The sequence below is a fragment of the Dicentrarchus labrax genome, unplaced genomic scaffold, assembly GCF_905237075.1.
Source record: "Dicentrarchus labrax unplaced genomic scaffold, dlabrax2021, whole genome shotgun sequence".
NCBI classification, from domain to species: Eukaryota; Metazoa; Chordata; class Actinopteri; family Moronidae; genus Dicentrarchus; species Dicentrarchus labrax.
In genome coordinates, this window is record NW_026136712.1 from 4,279,075 (window position 1) to 4,294,993 (window position 15,919).

The window sequence follows — 15,919 nt, forward strand, 5'->3', positions numbered from 1 at the left end:
CTATCAGCAGTATAATAGTTGTAGTCTGCTGGAAGTTTTAATGTTGAGTGTAAAAGTTGACATTGGAGAACTTCTGGAGAAACCACCTGGCTAAAGGGCCACTTACTATTTTCAACTTTCAACTTTCCGAGCACACGTTCTTCCTCAACAGAGGGAGCGTGCTCGGTTGTGAGATAGCTTGTCTCGCGTTTACTCACTTTGTAGCGTTTTGTGCTTTTACTTTGAATTCAGACATCTATAGCTTCCGGTGTCCGCCTCGCTCCGTGCAGCTTGCCGCTGGTCCGCTCGCCTCAGACGGCGCTACAGGCTGGCAGCAGGCTGGAGGAGCGGCAGAGCGGCGAGGGGCGTCCTGACAGCAGCAGGAGGAGGAGGAGAACCTGTTCACTGACTTCACACCAGTTTGGCTCCGCTCCTGTCCTCTGCGACCCGTGAGCGACACCGGCTCCAAACTCGGACACAAACTTGATTGAAAAAGTTCGATTGTTGTCTGGAGGAGCGAGGAGGGGGGGGGACAAACCATCGGCATCTGAGCGGGAAGAAGTTGCGATGTCTGGATCGTACTGCAAAAGTTTGTACCCGTTCAGCGGGGAGCAGCACCAGCAGGGACTGAGCTTCGAGACCGGGGACATTATTAAAGTGGTCCAGGCTCTGCCCGGAGGCTGGTGGGAGGGAGAGAGGGATGGAGCCAGAGGATGGTTCCCCTCAAGTTATGTCCAGGTCCTGGAGGTAAGGGTCTACACTCACTCTCATTAGGTATTTGGACTCATTACAAATCTTAATTGGATGTAAAATGGCTTAATTGACTTTTACTCTTTTATAATTTTGTTCTCTTTTTGGGGACATTTTGGGGTCATTTCTCTCTCTCTCTCTCTCTCTCTCTCTCTCTCTCTCTCTCTCCCTCTCTCTCACACACACACACACACACACACACACACACACACACACTCACACACTTGAGGATAAAGGCAGCATTGACAGATGCACTAATGAATCATTTTCCCGTGCTGTGCTTATCAGATTAACTCTAACCTTCCCAGCAGTCAGCAGCTCTCCGCCTGCCTGCACACTTCCTCATTCCACACACATTCCAGTCAAATACTCAGGTCTCCTCTCTGTGCGCCTGAATGCGCAGGACATGCTGCTCTCTCCCCCTTCATGGTCAGCCCCTCCCTTCCCCACCCAGCCCCCCTCTCTGGCTCCTCCACAGAGTTCACACACTCTTCTGCAACTTAGAAACAGATCTCACGTTTTTCGTTGAGTTTGTTTCTTGTGAATTGTGGCCGTGTGATGGAATTGGCTGTTTGTGGTAGAGTCAGCGCCGCCGCCCTGTATTCTGACAGTTTGTTGTAATCAGCTTGTATCCAACAGGGAGAGGCTCGCCAGCATTCTCAGCGACATGGCACCAGTGCTGCCTTTTTTGTCACATCGTCTTCGCTCTGAATGCGAGAAGATTTAAAGGGTAACATGATTTGTGACCCAGTGGCACCAGAGCAATGCCTCCTCCCTCCCTCCCTCCCTCCCTCCTGACGCCGTCCCTCCTGACTCTGGGCTCCTGCTGGTTTAGATACTGCAGGATCACATAGACCGCTGAAGTATAACAATAGCAATTCAGTCTGATTATCAGGCCATGATTAGCTACGACTAATGGAAAATAGAGATGAAACAATGGTTCTTGATTAATCCACAACCATTTCCATCATCAGATTCCAGACATTCACTGGTTCCAGTTTATCTCCATTAAAGCTGCACCAGTAAATCAGCCGGGTTGATGTATTGACTGATATTAACCTAGGGACCGCGGAACCAGTAGGGCTACTTTTAAACATTGAAAATGTGTTCAATTCCAAAGATTCTTGGGTAGCTGCTATTGTAATCATACAGCTTATGGTACACTATGTGACCACAGCCTGTGAGAAAGCAATACATTCTGCTACCTAAAAATGTATTGGCTAATTGTGTCATGTGATAAACCTTTTCCCATTCAAAATCAGGGCCTTGGCGCTGCCCCTCTGTGATATTGCAGTGCTGATGGGCCCCGACCAATTTGAAATCCGTTCCGTGGTCCATGAACTCCCCACAGATATACTGCAACCAGCGTTTCTGTTGGTCAGTGAGTGATGTGACATTCAGATTAGAGCCCAATTGAAAATGGATAGATGATTGTTGAGTCTTATTCCCAGGTCGTCAAATATTGATGCTCAACTGCATTCAAGCCACCAGCACAACTCGTCTTTCTATCTTTCTCTGCTCTGATTGGTTGTTTTCATTCAGGCCTGGTGGATTCTTACAAATGCCATTAGAAGCACTAGGAGGAGCCAGAGGAACCTGATTTCTTCACAGATTATCTGTCTCATGTTCTACTGTCAGGATAGAGTGAAAGTTTCAGTAAATATAGTAATAAGTTACCTACTGCAGCTTTAATGGAGACAAACAAACATTTAACTCACATGACTGATCAGCTGTTTTTGCTCCTTCTTCATCTCCAGACAGCATGAAACGCGGCCAACGCAAGCTGACATTGTAAAATCACAACTTGCCTTTTTGAAAACCAATCCTGAATACCTGTTTCCATTTTCCGCTTGTAGAACTGCCAGGGTGACTGCTTTTGTTTCCTCTGTTTGAGGTTTATTGGCTGTTAACAGACAACTAGTTTTGTTTCCGGCTCGTGACCGCTACTTCTTCTATTACTTGTTATTACGGACATGCGTGACGTGCCTGTATAAAACCAACCTTGATGGAAAAATGTAACTCAAGGTCCACTGACAAGCTTTTCCTAGAAGGGTTTTCAGCCATATTTCATGGTCTTCCTCAGTGGATGGCTCCCCATGACATTTCTGCATTCTATCTACAAGAGGCGGGAAGCTCCAGAAAAAACTTTTAAGTGGACATGGAGGTAAATATTTTGGTCAAACTGTCGTCGATAATCGGATGAATCGCTAATAATAACAGTTGTTAGTTGCAGCCCTAATGGACAGGATACACAGGAGATGACATGAGGGAGAAAGCGTTATGTGGTTTCTACAGGATGTCCCTCAGCAGGGTGCATCATGGACACTTTTTATCAAACACTGATGCAGAGCTAGATAAGGACTCTGCCCTTAAGGTAGGCTAAATTAAGCACCAGCAACATGCTTATCTGATGTTGGGTCTGACTTATCGCAAACAGATTCTCTTCAGTTTCACATGAACCCACACCCGGGGGGGGAACCATGGCTCTGCGGTCTGCAGATCTGCAGATCGTGTCGGATGCTTGCGGTGTTGTGGGTTCAGATCTACAGTCTCACTGCTAACCCACCTCTCGTTGTTCTCTGCACTCGAGTGGAACTGCCTAAAAATGCCCAGTGAAGATGAGTGACGCAGTGGTGTGGGAAAGGACCCTGTGGTTGTATTTGTTTGTTGCATTAGTTGTACCATCACGCTGGCTTTACCTGTTCTACCAGGCAGTGGCAGCTGCATGTCTAATGACGCAGGTTTCAACTCATATGCATCTCAGCTGCTGTGGGGAAGAACACTTTTGATTTTAGTCCTGGACTGACTGTCCTGTAGGCTAGCTGTTTCCACCCTAATTTCCAGTCTTTGTGCTATGCTAATTGTCTGCTGCCTGTAGCCTTATATTTAACAGACAAGCAGCATCAAACTTTAATCTAACTCACTGCCAGAAAGCAAATATCTCCCACATTTTCAGGTTAGTTCTTCAGTATGACTGAGAACTCCATAGAAACTTGATTTTTCAGGCAGATACTGACATTGATTCGAGAGATAAATGTAATAACAATCAACACATTTATTTTTAACATAAAAATTAACATAAAGGAACATTTTGTGATGAAGATGTGTGGGAGTGAAGAAGTTTTACAGTTGAACAGTAAACCTTATGATCAAAGATGCCTGCCAGTAACAATAGAGACAACAGTTCATGCAGTAAATGGCACTGAAATGTAAATGGTTGTAAATAATTACTATTTTTATAATTACTATTATCTCACAGTCTTAATTACCAAGTGAAAGCTCTGGAAAGAGTCAGTAAGAGGTCCTTAAGTTCAGATATTTTTGTTACACTGCTTAAATTTGAATTAAATATACAGAAAAATACTGCCAGTAATGCGGTGCAATTTCTTTTTGCCTATCTGTCAACATACATAACTTTGATATGCGATTATGGGTTGATAATATTTGCTCGTGGGGCTTCAGTTTCAGTATCGCTCTTACAGTAGTGAATCTGGAAGGAAGAGATTTACCACAAATTACACAAAGTGAAACTGTAGGTTTCCACCCGGTTCTCCTTGAATATGTCAGTTGTAGGTTGATCAGACGTGTAGGATGGTACGTTGAAATGACTGATCATGAGACAAAAGACACACAGTTTCCTCATTCTGGGAATTTATTCAAACTGAGGGGCTCTGTGAGGAAATCACCGTCACTTCTTCAGGCCGTTGCGCAGTAACTCACTCATAATTGTAAATGATTATAAATTCAGGCTGATGTGCATTAATCATCTCTAATCTAATTACCTAGACTGGGACTTCTACAGCTGGCACAGTGCACAATGCTGCTCTGATTTGGCTGTGTTGTCATCTTGTGGTCTACAAACAGCTCTATTCTTCCAAACATAATGAATGATTCAGAACCTGTTGCCGCCTGGTGCATCACACAGAGAGACCAACACTTGCTGCTACTTTAAAGCTGACTATATAATGAAGAAACAGTTCATTCTTCTTTGTTAATCCTGAAGGTGTCTCTCATATCGGTAAAATGTACCGCTGAGTAGTTCAACAGACTCAACGGTCTTACTTTACCTGGTATGACCGAGCTAATGTTAGCTAATGCTAGCAAGACTTTAGGTAGATATTGCTGTAACTGTCAGTCAGTTCTGTAATTTCACAACTCTGTTTTGCTTATATTTATATTTATATTTATGTTTGTGTTCACCATTATCCAATATTAATTGTCTAAAAAAAGTTACAGTCTCATTTACAGGACATTTCCAATTTATGACAACCTGGGTCTTTCTGTAGTTGTGAACATAATTTCATCAGTTATGATAACATTGTAGATCTGGGAACCCCGCAACATTGCTATAATATAGTCAGACTAAGTCAGAGACAAGCAGTCAGACTGTCAGACAGGTTGTAAACAAGCTGTAAACAATCTTACCTGCACCCAAAATGTTGGTAGCAGTCCCTCGAGTTTGGCTAACCTGGGAGCTCATTTTATCCCATTGAACTACTTTTTTAGTGATGTCTCTACGTTCCCACATCTCAGCTTTTAACTTTAAAGCTTATTAATACAGATAAACTACCAAAATAAAACCCAAATTGTAATAAATATGAATGATCCTATATAAGAATATTCCAACACTTTGGGAAATATACCTAGCTTAGCATAAAGACTGGAAGCAGTGTGACAGAGCTAGCTTGGCTCCCCCTAAAAATACTAGTTGACTTCTTTTACCCTTTTCTTTTTATCCATATTAAAGAAACAAGCTACAATGTGTCCATTAGTGAGCTTTAGCGGTGTTAATATGTGTAAATTTGAACTTTGCAGAGGTTAGCTTATTCCCCCTACCTACAGCCTTTATGCTAAGCTAGGCTAACCACTTTCAGAGCCCTTCTTTATGCCTTGAAATATTGATTTCTTTTCTCAGAAACAAAGCAAATAAAAGCATTTCAGACATTTTCAAAACTATTTCTTTAAGTTTTGAAAGTAGGAAAGTGAAAGTGATTGGCCGACATGAGCAGGTGATTGTTGAGATATAGGAGAAACTGGCATCCATTTTAGCCTCTAAGTTTTCTTCCAGGTGATGTTTTGAGAAAGAACACTGCAACTTCTCTTCTTAGCAGATATACATAGAGATCTTAAGTGTGTACAGTGTGAGCTTTACTGTATGAAAGGTTTTCTTATCCACTCAAGGAGAAAATTGTTTATCTGCAGTAATTATGACTTCCACCAGAGCATCATGAGTCACAATGACAGTGAGTCATATCAGTGTTTGGCTCGTTAGTGCTCAGTGTTCACCTAATGAGGAGGAAATGAAAAGAAAGCACTAAGAGCAAGAGGGGAGTTCAAGCAGCAGCTGAGAAACCGTCGGCGATGACTCGGTTGCCATGACTTTCTGCCTGACGACTCCGTGATGTCACCCAGCGCAGATCAATGGAGGATATTGTCCAAAATAGACTTGAACGCTTTCATGTTTGGGAGCTTTTATCAACAAATGGATTGGACTGATTCATTCATTCATTCATTCATTCATTCATTCATTCAATCAACCTGCTAGCATGAAAATAATTTCCCAGCCTCCCTGTGGTGTTCGGAGCTGTCATCACTGTTTCCAGACAGATGCTTAAATGCTGTCGAGCTCTTCATGACCGAGTCTGCCTCTGTGTTATTGCTCTGTTACTCCATCATTCCATGGAGTAATGTCTTATTACAGGGCTCCATCCATTTTTTATTTATGTGATTCAGGGGCACTTCAGGTTTTACCTACGTCAAAGAGGGTATTTGTTCACCTCACTTGTTTTTCTGACTGCAGGAACACTCATAAATGAATTTTCATGAAATTTTGGGCTTGGACCAAGGGACTGTTGATTCCACTTATGGTATTTCCACCATTCTACAATTTAATTTTTGTTCAGCAACTACTATGAAACAAAGAGAAATTTGATTCCAAACCTTGAAGAATGGTGTGCCGGGTCAATGAATAACTGAAGATTTATGTGATAGGGCTGCTGTCTTTGAGTGTAGCAGCAGAGACTGGCAGAGTTCTGCACTCCCCAACCTGGTTGCTACTTTTTACTGGATCAACATTGGCAGGTTTCTCAAAGCCTCTTGGCATTATACAGTGATTAGATTCTGAATTCTGCATTGTAGAACTTAATCCAAACTATGTATCGAGACTGCATTAACTGATAAAGATAAATGCTTGTCTGGAGGATGACATTTAGGTTTTGTACGGAAGCCAAATCCTGCCAGCAAAAAAACAGAAAAACAAATACGAATACAGTCAAAATCTTGATTTGTTTATTTTTTATTCAAAAATGTGACATTCTAAGTCCTATTCTGTGTAATATATATAGTACGGTTGAACGAGTTCTTGGCTGAAACAGTATCCAGTACAGATAATAAATGAGTATCGTCAGAGTACAATGTGTCAATTTACAACACTTAAATTAAAAAATAGCTCTCAAAAACATGGTTTTCTAATAAATATAGCAACTTATGATCAATCCATAGCAATTTCAGGCTTAAATTAAATTAAATCTTGGGTCATATTCGCCCTCTTCCGGTTTAAGTCCCGCCCATGCCGAGGACAGATACAGGTAATGATGTACTCTCCCATCACTTACTAAGTCAAAATTTTGAATTGCGATAGTACACATTGCTATTTAAACCTGCTATCTCGTAATGATTTAGAATTTTTACAGTGGGCCCTATTGTCCTGGTGGCACAAACAACCAGTGCAATTAGCACTCTGACAGTTTGGTATTTTCCTGACATTTAAATTCTCTTTGCCCATCTGGTATTGGGTTGCCCAGTGCAAAGCACATGGTCCACAGGTGGGAGGTTCTTTCACATGAGTTAGAGCAAAGAGAGGTCTTGGTATTTTGGTGGAAATTTGACGTCTCCAAACCATGTCTGTGTCGGCTGTAGCGCCACAGTGGTTATTTTATCAAAAAGAGCAAACTAAATACTCAAGCTGCAGCTAACGATTAAATTCATTATCGATTAATTTATTAATTATTTGTTTAATTAAATTTTACAATTTCCCAGAGCCCAGAGTGACTTCTTCGTCTTTGGATTGCTTCTATTGCTTCTTCTGGTCCAACCAGCTGTCCAAAACGCGAAGACTCCTTATTTAGAATCATATTTGACAAAGACAAGCAGGAAATTCTCATATTTAAAAAGCTGGAACCAGAAAATGTTCGGCATTTTTTCTTTAAAAATAATTATAAACTGATAATAATATACTGATTAATCAATCATCAAAATAGTTGGCAACAAATCTTCTTTAAATGGACTAATCAAACACTCATTGCAGCCTTGCAAAATACGTGGAGTAGGAGGAACGTAAAAGCTTCAAATGTAAATGTACTATGTTAATCAAACACTCAGGCCTGTGGATGCGTTTAAATAGGCATAAAAACGTACAGATGAATGTGGTTAAAGCAGGAATGTCTTTTAATTAGTCTACACTGTATGAAAACGTTCTTCAGTTCATGAAACCCTGCAGCCAGACACATGTTGATAAATCTGCAACCTCTGATGTGAGAAGTGTTGCGTCAGAGCGCAGTGCCATCACACACAGCCGTCCCCTGTTTACAGATCACACTAGGGTGCTACAGAGTAACCACACACACCTTTACACACATCAGGCTGCTCCGTTATAACTCAGTATTGTGCTGTTCATGAGACATGAAGTCACCACCTCCTTTCCAACTGTCTTTGCAGTTTTTCTGCACTGTTTCATGCAAATGCTCATGCAAAGACTTCTTTCCATCTGTTAAGCTATCATTGTCATGTGTCACTGTGATTGACTCAGCTGTTTCAGGGTGACGAGCACTCTGATGTGATTATTAATCACCACACACTCTGATCTATATTGCACCTTGCTCAGCCCTTTAGCACTTAACGCTGCTGCACATACATGCACCGCAATAGCAGGTCCACTTGCAGACACCCTCACAGTCCAAGCACCGAGCCGTGTTGGAGGCCCATAATAAAACCAGTTTAAATCATTAAATTGGTGACACACTGGGTTACAGCCTTTAACGGTTGGTCGGAGGGCAGTTACACACTCTTGTTGCTCTGAGGCTACAGTTGACATTCCTCTAACAAATCAGGACCCCCCTACAAGTGCTGAAATATCAACATGGGCAGTTAACGTGTAATAGAAGCCCTGCAGCTGGGCTTGCCAGGGGCCATCTGGAGGGGGACTCCCCCCCCCCGGCTCCTTCATATGGATGCAACATGTGCATGAGTGCAGGTTGCCACGTATTCTACAGTCAAGTGTGACTTTTTTCTTCCACTTGAAGAGGCCAGTAATTTGAAGTCAATTTGCTGATGATGTAATGTTGATTCTCCCAAATTTGTAATATTGGGCTTGCATTATTATTATTATAGCATCGTGTATTGTTACTCTTCAGTGTGAATTACCGTGTGCCATTATGGCTCTCTGTAGCCAGGGGAACTACTGTAAGCAATTTGCAATGAGCTGTAAATTTTGGAGAACCACTTTGTCTCCCTAATGCTTCTCCTGGTAGAGTGTCAGCTGTGTTTATTATGAAACCGTAGAGCTGAGAAAGAGTGGGGGGGCTTCGAGCAGAGATTTGGATGGTGATTTAGCCTGGCATAATCCCTGTAGTGGTGTGCCGGGGGTCAGACCACTGCTGCACAACCTCCAGCACACAGCCAGGTGCTTCCCCTGCACGCTGGAAAACTAACACCAGCCCCCCTGCACTGACGTTATACCAAAATACAGTCATTTCTTGTCATGGAACATACTCCTGTTGGGCTGTGAAATATCAGCTGAATGACTGTATAACACCCACCGGGGTACTTCTGAAAGCACCTTGTTAACCACAGTGTGTTGTTTGTTTTGACACTGAAGAACAGGTTTGAGATTTTCAGATTTACTAGCAGAGCAGTCATGTAGGGCTGCTGGAAAATTGTCTCTGTAGAAATAATGCCACAGTACATGGCATTAAGGCAAATGAGAGACTTTAAAAAGACTGGCGTTATGTAGCAACAAGTCACTTTAGGAACCTCTAAAGTAAGTATGATTAATATAATGAGGCAGAGTGGTTACCAGATTTAGGTAAGAGAGGGGAAGCTTTGATCTCTTTGGTCCTAGTGTGCTCCAGTGTAGCTATTTTGAGTTATAGCTTGAGAAAAACATTAGCTGAGTTTAAGAGTAATTACAGTTATTTTCAACTTGGGTCTCATTTTCACTTTTTTTCCCTTCATACTGATGGAATTTGGCCAAAAACTAGAGAAATAGTCCTCTGTACTGCTCTGTAAATCTTCATTTGCAGAGATCATTGGACTGAAATATGGTTCAAAGTGGCACTCAAAATTGATCAATCTCTTCTTAGTCTCAATCACTCACATATATTCTGCTCTTTTGGGCTGAGTAGCACTTAGGACCTTCAAGAGCAGCACACTGTGAATTAGAGTATTTACCAGTACACTGGATCGGAGCCAATTATAGTGTCTGCTAATTTGGGAGAACACCCAGTTGGAAGTCTGGCTTGGGTGGTGATGGTGAGAGAGTATCAAGTGTCTGTCATTGTAGATGTTTGATTTTTAGTTCAAGGGCACGTCCAGAAATCATGTGATAATCTCAGAATAGAAGACCCCTATGTGGCAGCTAGGGTGTTCAAATACAGCTGCTGGAGCTAGAGCTGCTACGCCAGATAGTTTGGTACACAGAACCATCTTGAAATTGGAACAGATCTGGATCTGTCTATGCCTTCTATCACAGACAGTCAGATCTTCAAACCATCCCTGCACCAAAAGTGCTTATATCTGTTCCTTATTGTCACACTGGGTGTAAAGTAGGGCTGTGTGTGTGTTAAGAACCTCACGATTCGATTCGATTTTGATTCTTTAGGTCACAATTCGATTTGATATCTATTCGATTCGATATTGATTTTAAATGCTTCCATATCGATTCAGTATGAGTAAATTACAGCTTTGAGATGGCGACTTCCGTCATGTGTTTGCGTGTTGGTATGACGTATCGTGGTTCCAATGTATATACCATCTTTTGTGTTGTACGGTCATAGGTCCTTACATATGAAGACGGCCACAGACTCCGTTATCTTCTGTGCGTGCGGGCAGAGTTTGGCGGCAGTTTGCAAAGGAAGGATCTGTTGAGTTGCGTCTGTTTTGAATCCACAGGTTTAGCCGTGGGTTGAGTATCTGTGTGGTGTCGGCTTAAGTGGTTGCGCAAATTTGTTGTGTTATTGCAGTATTTTAGTACTGTACTTTTGTCTATTTCCTGTGTTCCGGGTTTACGCTGCTTTTGAAGTTGAAGGCGCTGGTTTAACACTGCTGCTACCTGCTTCGGTTGCCATGTTGTTGTTGTGTGGTCGAGTGCGGCCTCCGTCCGTACAATGCAAATCACACAAAGGTGTTGCTTACCGCGCCCCCCACTGGCCAGGGGCTTAAATCGATTCAGAGGATTTAATGAATCGATATTGAATTGTGAAAAAATATATTGCAATGCATTGATGAATCGATATTCTTACCCACCCCTAGTGTAAAGCCTGCCATCATGAAGAGGGGTGAGATGCGATAAATCGTACAAATAGTGACAATGCAGTTTCCATTATGGTGTCCACTTTGTTGTTCAAACCAAAAATTCTGGAAGTGGTTGTGTAAAGAATGAAAGGAGAGGTTGCAAGAGAAATTCAAACCCTGAGTACCTATATTGTCGTTACGTGTTATGTATAACACCTGATAAATGAAGAACTTAGGTTAGTTCCCTCTTTGGGTACTCCTGCATTACTGCATACCTTATTGAACCGTTCTGTCTTTAGATCTGATGATCTTTTAGATCATCTTGGGGCGGCAACTCCAATCTGAAAGGTGTAATCCACTATTTCCTGGCACCTGGTACCCTGGACTCAGGCGTGCTAACTCTCATTCTAGCTGCTTCACACTCGGCTTTAAACTGCCCTGAAGGTCGCACGTTGACGAAACCAGCAGAACTACATCACTGCCACTAAATTGGATACTCGTGTGTGAGATCTTAATCTGCAATGAGCATTAATCTGAATATTACATTCATTAAAGTATGTGAGTCATAACTTATAGCAAGCTTGTTGCTTCGTGAAGAATGGGACATATGGAGGGGGAAATCCAGATCAGGTGGGAATACCCAGATCAGTGTAACCACAGAAATCTACCAGTCACTATTTCCCAACAGTATATACACAGTCTTAACCACTGGCACGCACCCTCAAGAATGATGCTGTATCTGTTCAAAGGAGGTTTATGTTTTGGGGGAGGACAGTGTGCATTAAGTTGTACTCTGAGTTGCAGAACTTTGCTTTACCAGCTTGTGAAGCAGTCAGGCTTTGAAAAGTATTTTCTGTGTTGTCCTGCAGTGGCTATTGACTGGTCACAGTGAGAAATGCATAAGTTACTCTGGAGTGCTCAGTGAGTTTAGTATTTGAGATTGACATGCTACCATATCTGATCCTGAGAACATAAGCAGGCCTGTACAGATAGGATCTTCACACTGCAGGGCACGCTCCTTCACATGCAGCGCACAATGTGTGACACAGTAGTCCAGTTTTAGTCACGTCATTTGCAAGTCGAAGCTCGGAGTAGAGACAGTGAGACAAACAATGCTTGAGAAATTCATGGGAAATGGGGCGGGGTGTAACAAAACAAGCTTTGTTAGCTGTACTGACCACTCTGCCCTGCACATGCTCTCACAAGAACACATGAAACAAGCGCCGAGGCATTGAGCAGACACTAATGACAGTTTGTGTGAACATATGTGTGCATACAGTGTATATATATATATACAGTGTGTGTGTGTGGGTGTGTGTGTGACCAAGTGTATGCTTAAGCACGTATGTGCATCCCTCCTCCTCTCTGAGTGTCTGAAGTGTCTGCATGTGGGAATGTGGCTCCGCTTCAGGCTCCCACATCTGCCCAAACCAAAACAATGTCTCCCAAATAAAGATACGGTCCACAGCCCCCATCGCTCTCCCTGTCTCACTCTGTCTCCCTCCGAGGACTGTTTCATTCCCTCACTCCTCCTCCTCCTCCTCCTCCTCCATTCACTCCGGCTCGGTCTTGCCATATCTTGACACATTCTTCTCTCTAGGTCTAGTAGTTAGCGGCCAAGCGTACATGTGAGAAATTTCTCTCCGGCTGTATTTCTCACATGAGGTCTAAACGCCCACTGAGTGATCCCAGAGGGCTCTCGACTCCACTTCAGACCTCCCGGGCAAGAGGTTAGCATTACAGTCTCCACTAGGGCTTATTGTAGTTTGTATGTTAGTTAGTGTCCTTGCTTTGTGTGGGTCACTGGAGGCATTTTGAGTACTACCAGTGCTGAGATTTTGGGCTATTTGGGCATATAAAGTTCATTTTATTTGGTGAAATTTCACATTTTTATATAACAAATAATTAAACTTTCTAAACTCTTTTTGGCTCTGAAAAGCCTCTGAAAAAGTGTTTGGACCATCGCAAGTCAACAAAATACATCTCCACTAACTCTTAGTGGCCAGTTGGCGTGTCATAATTCTGTCAGATCAGGACAGACGGACATCATATGTACTAGGGCTGCCCCCCAGTAGTCCACTTCATTGTTAGTCGATGTAAAGAGTTTTAGTTGATGCAATTTTCATTAGTGGGATTGTCGCAGAAAAACAAAAACAACATTAAACTCTGTTTGGGAGCTGCGTCTTGTAGTATCAGAGGATTGTTGGAACGCAGATGTTTTCTCTTCTAACACTTGGTTCTTACTGGTGCACTGTTGCATATGTTAACTGTACTAGCTGCCAGTAGCTAGTCCTATTAGCTGACTGTACCTGGACTTGGAGCTCAGCCTTAACGGAGGTCGGCTCCAACCAGGACCGTTCTGGAGATGAACACGGGTTCAGACAGGGACAGGAGAGGAATGAAGCAGAGGAAGAGCTGATTTGTAACTAACTGATAACGTTATACACCATCCATTGATAAGTCCACCAATATTTGTATTTGTGAAGTTGGAAGTGATTTATTCCTTTATTCTTTCAGTAATAGTGTGGTCTCCAGCGTCCAAAATGTTTTTTATATGGAGATCATACAGAAAAACATTCCTCGTATAACCTCTGACCACTCCTCAATACCAAAACTATCCCAGTTGAATGCTGTCTGTGCACCCATTGTTACAGTGCACTTCTAGGAACTTCTAGTAGCTAATGTAGCATCACAACAGCTAACTCACTGACTCATGTACTTCCTGTCATCCAAACCACAATGGGAACTGTAGTTCTGAAAATCCAAACATACTCACCCCAAATGGAAGTTCTTAGCTAACATAAGAATAGAGTTCTGGAAATGTCTAAATCTCATCTCTTTCATATAATGTGAATAAAATCATATATTTTTTTATTTTTTGGAAATATCATAATTTCAGGGTGATCCATTCAGAACTTGACAGCTCTCCAATTGCTAGAGATTCAACAGTCCTCCTTTTTAGTGAGCAACGACAACTGATAATTAAGACCAAGCCTGTGCGTTTGCTCCTGTGTGACAGTGGTGATTGGGCAGCTGTGTCTCTTCTCGCACAGACACTAGCATCAGCATTTGTGTGTGAACTCGCCAGTAACCCGGGGCGTGCAGATATGACAGTGTTGCCACAGAAAGGGAAGGTGGAGGTATTTCTGAGTGAATAATAGGAAACAGACACTTCCCCTGTCTGTCACACCTCTGTTCCCATGCTCCTCTGACATGACGAGGTAGGAGAGGCAGTGAGCAGGGGAAAAAAACCCATCACAGTATACATCCACTGTGTACCCTGCTACTATTTCAGTAGAAAGACTTCAGACTAGAAATGGCCCACGCGCTCCGTCTGCATCTCATCATGAAAAAGGCTTTGTGGCTGTGTGCTTGCTTGTGGCTGTTTACAGCTCTGCTGCAGTATGTATACAGCTGGAATTTGTTTGGTTTCTCTTCGAGACGGGCATGCCTGTATACAGTATGAAATGTCTTAACAGTGTAGCAAAGTAGTCAAGCACTCCACGCACTATTTTCTTCAGAAGGGACTAATTGGTATGAAATAAAGACATGATTAGGTTTGCACCAAGAACATCTTGCAAGTATCCCTGGAGCCTCATTTGAATATTTTCATCTTAGATAATGACTAAAGCAGAATATGATCAAGCAGGGAACTCACAGGTTGTTCATAAAATGAGCAACCCATCATATTCATTGAATTACACGATAAGTGAATATCTGATTTTACTGAACCATTTTATGTTGAGATCACGCAGCCATAGAGTTTTAACTGTGTCAGACTAGGCACTCATAGTGATGCATTTGTGACACTACACTTGGTGCCCTGACCAATCACTGCTTGCTGTCTTTCCTGATTTGCATGATGTACACAGGTGATCTGTATGAATGGCTGGGGACTGACTTCACTGTTCTCCCTGACAGCTGTACTGCGCTCGCACTCTGTGGGTCATAGTCATGGAACACATTGTATAAGTTATAAGGGAAAAAATTAGGACATTGTAGTCTTTTTGTCAGGACATCATGAGGTATTCCAGATGTTGCTGCAGTGTTCGTCCGCCATGTCACGCTAAACAGGAATACACACTGTCCTTTTTTATTCAAAGTTAGAACTACCGCTCACACAAGATTTCATTTGTGATCCAGTTTGAATTTGTTTGAACTTGATTATTTGAGGAAGTGTCAACCCTACGAGACAAAACAAGCACTTATCACACATTTTTGTTCACGTCACAAGTGCTAAGGACACAATTGAGGGTATGAGATGAATGTTCCTGTCTTTTGAGTATCAAGTACTCACTGCCTTTAGGGCTGAAAGGTAACTCTGAGGAGTTGCAGCTAGCTTGGTCTGCTTGGATTCACATTTCATTACAGAGGATTCCAATGTCACTGCAGATAATGTGTCAACCAGAGCGTCCATAGGACCACTCCTGTAGCATAATCCACTGCTCTGCCAAAAAATGTCCTGATAAATTGCGGAGCTTCAGAGCTACAGTGTGAGGAGGTGATAGTGTGACACAGAAGAGTTTAGAGATTTATTGGCAACGTTTTTGACAGCAGATATTTTGTCAAGGGTTTTTATGTTACTCTGGGTCCCACTTGGGATCTATTGTAACTGTTGAACTGAATTCAAGCTGACCGCAGCTGCCTTTTCTCCGAACAACAAGCCACTTCCAAACTTTTC

General features: G+C 42.4%; 1 protein-coding gene across 2 annotated transcripts in view; it reads left to right on the forward strand.

Annotated features, from left to right (window-relative positions):
• Nucleotides 1-304: 304 nt before the first annotated feature.
• gas7b (growth arrest-specific 7b) overlaps nucleotides 305-15,919 on the forward strand; it is a 60,823-nt gene continuing 45,208 nt past the window's right edge. For both annotated transcript variants that reach the window (XM_051416602.1, XM_051416603.1), the window contains exon 1: nucleotides 305-726. In XM_051416602.1, coding sequence (XP_051272562.1) covers nucleotides 547-726 — 180 coding nt within the window. In that variant the 5' untranslated portion in view covers nucleotides 305-546. The remainder of the gene's footprint in view (nucleotides 727-15,919) is intronic.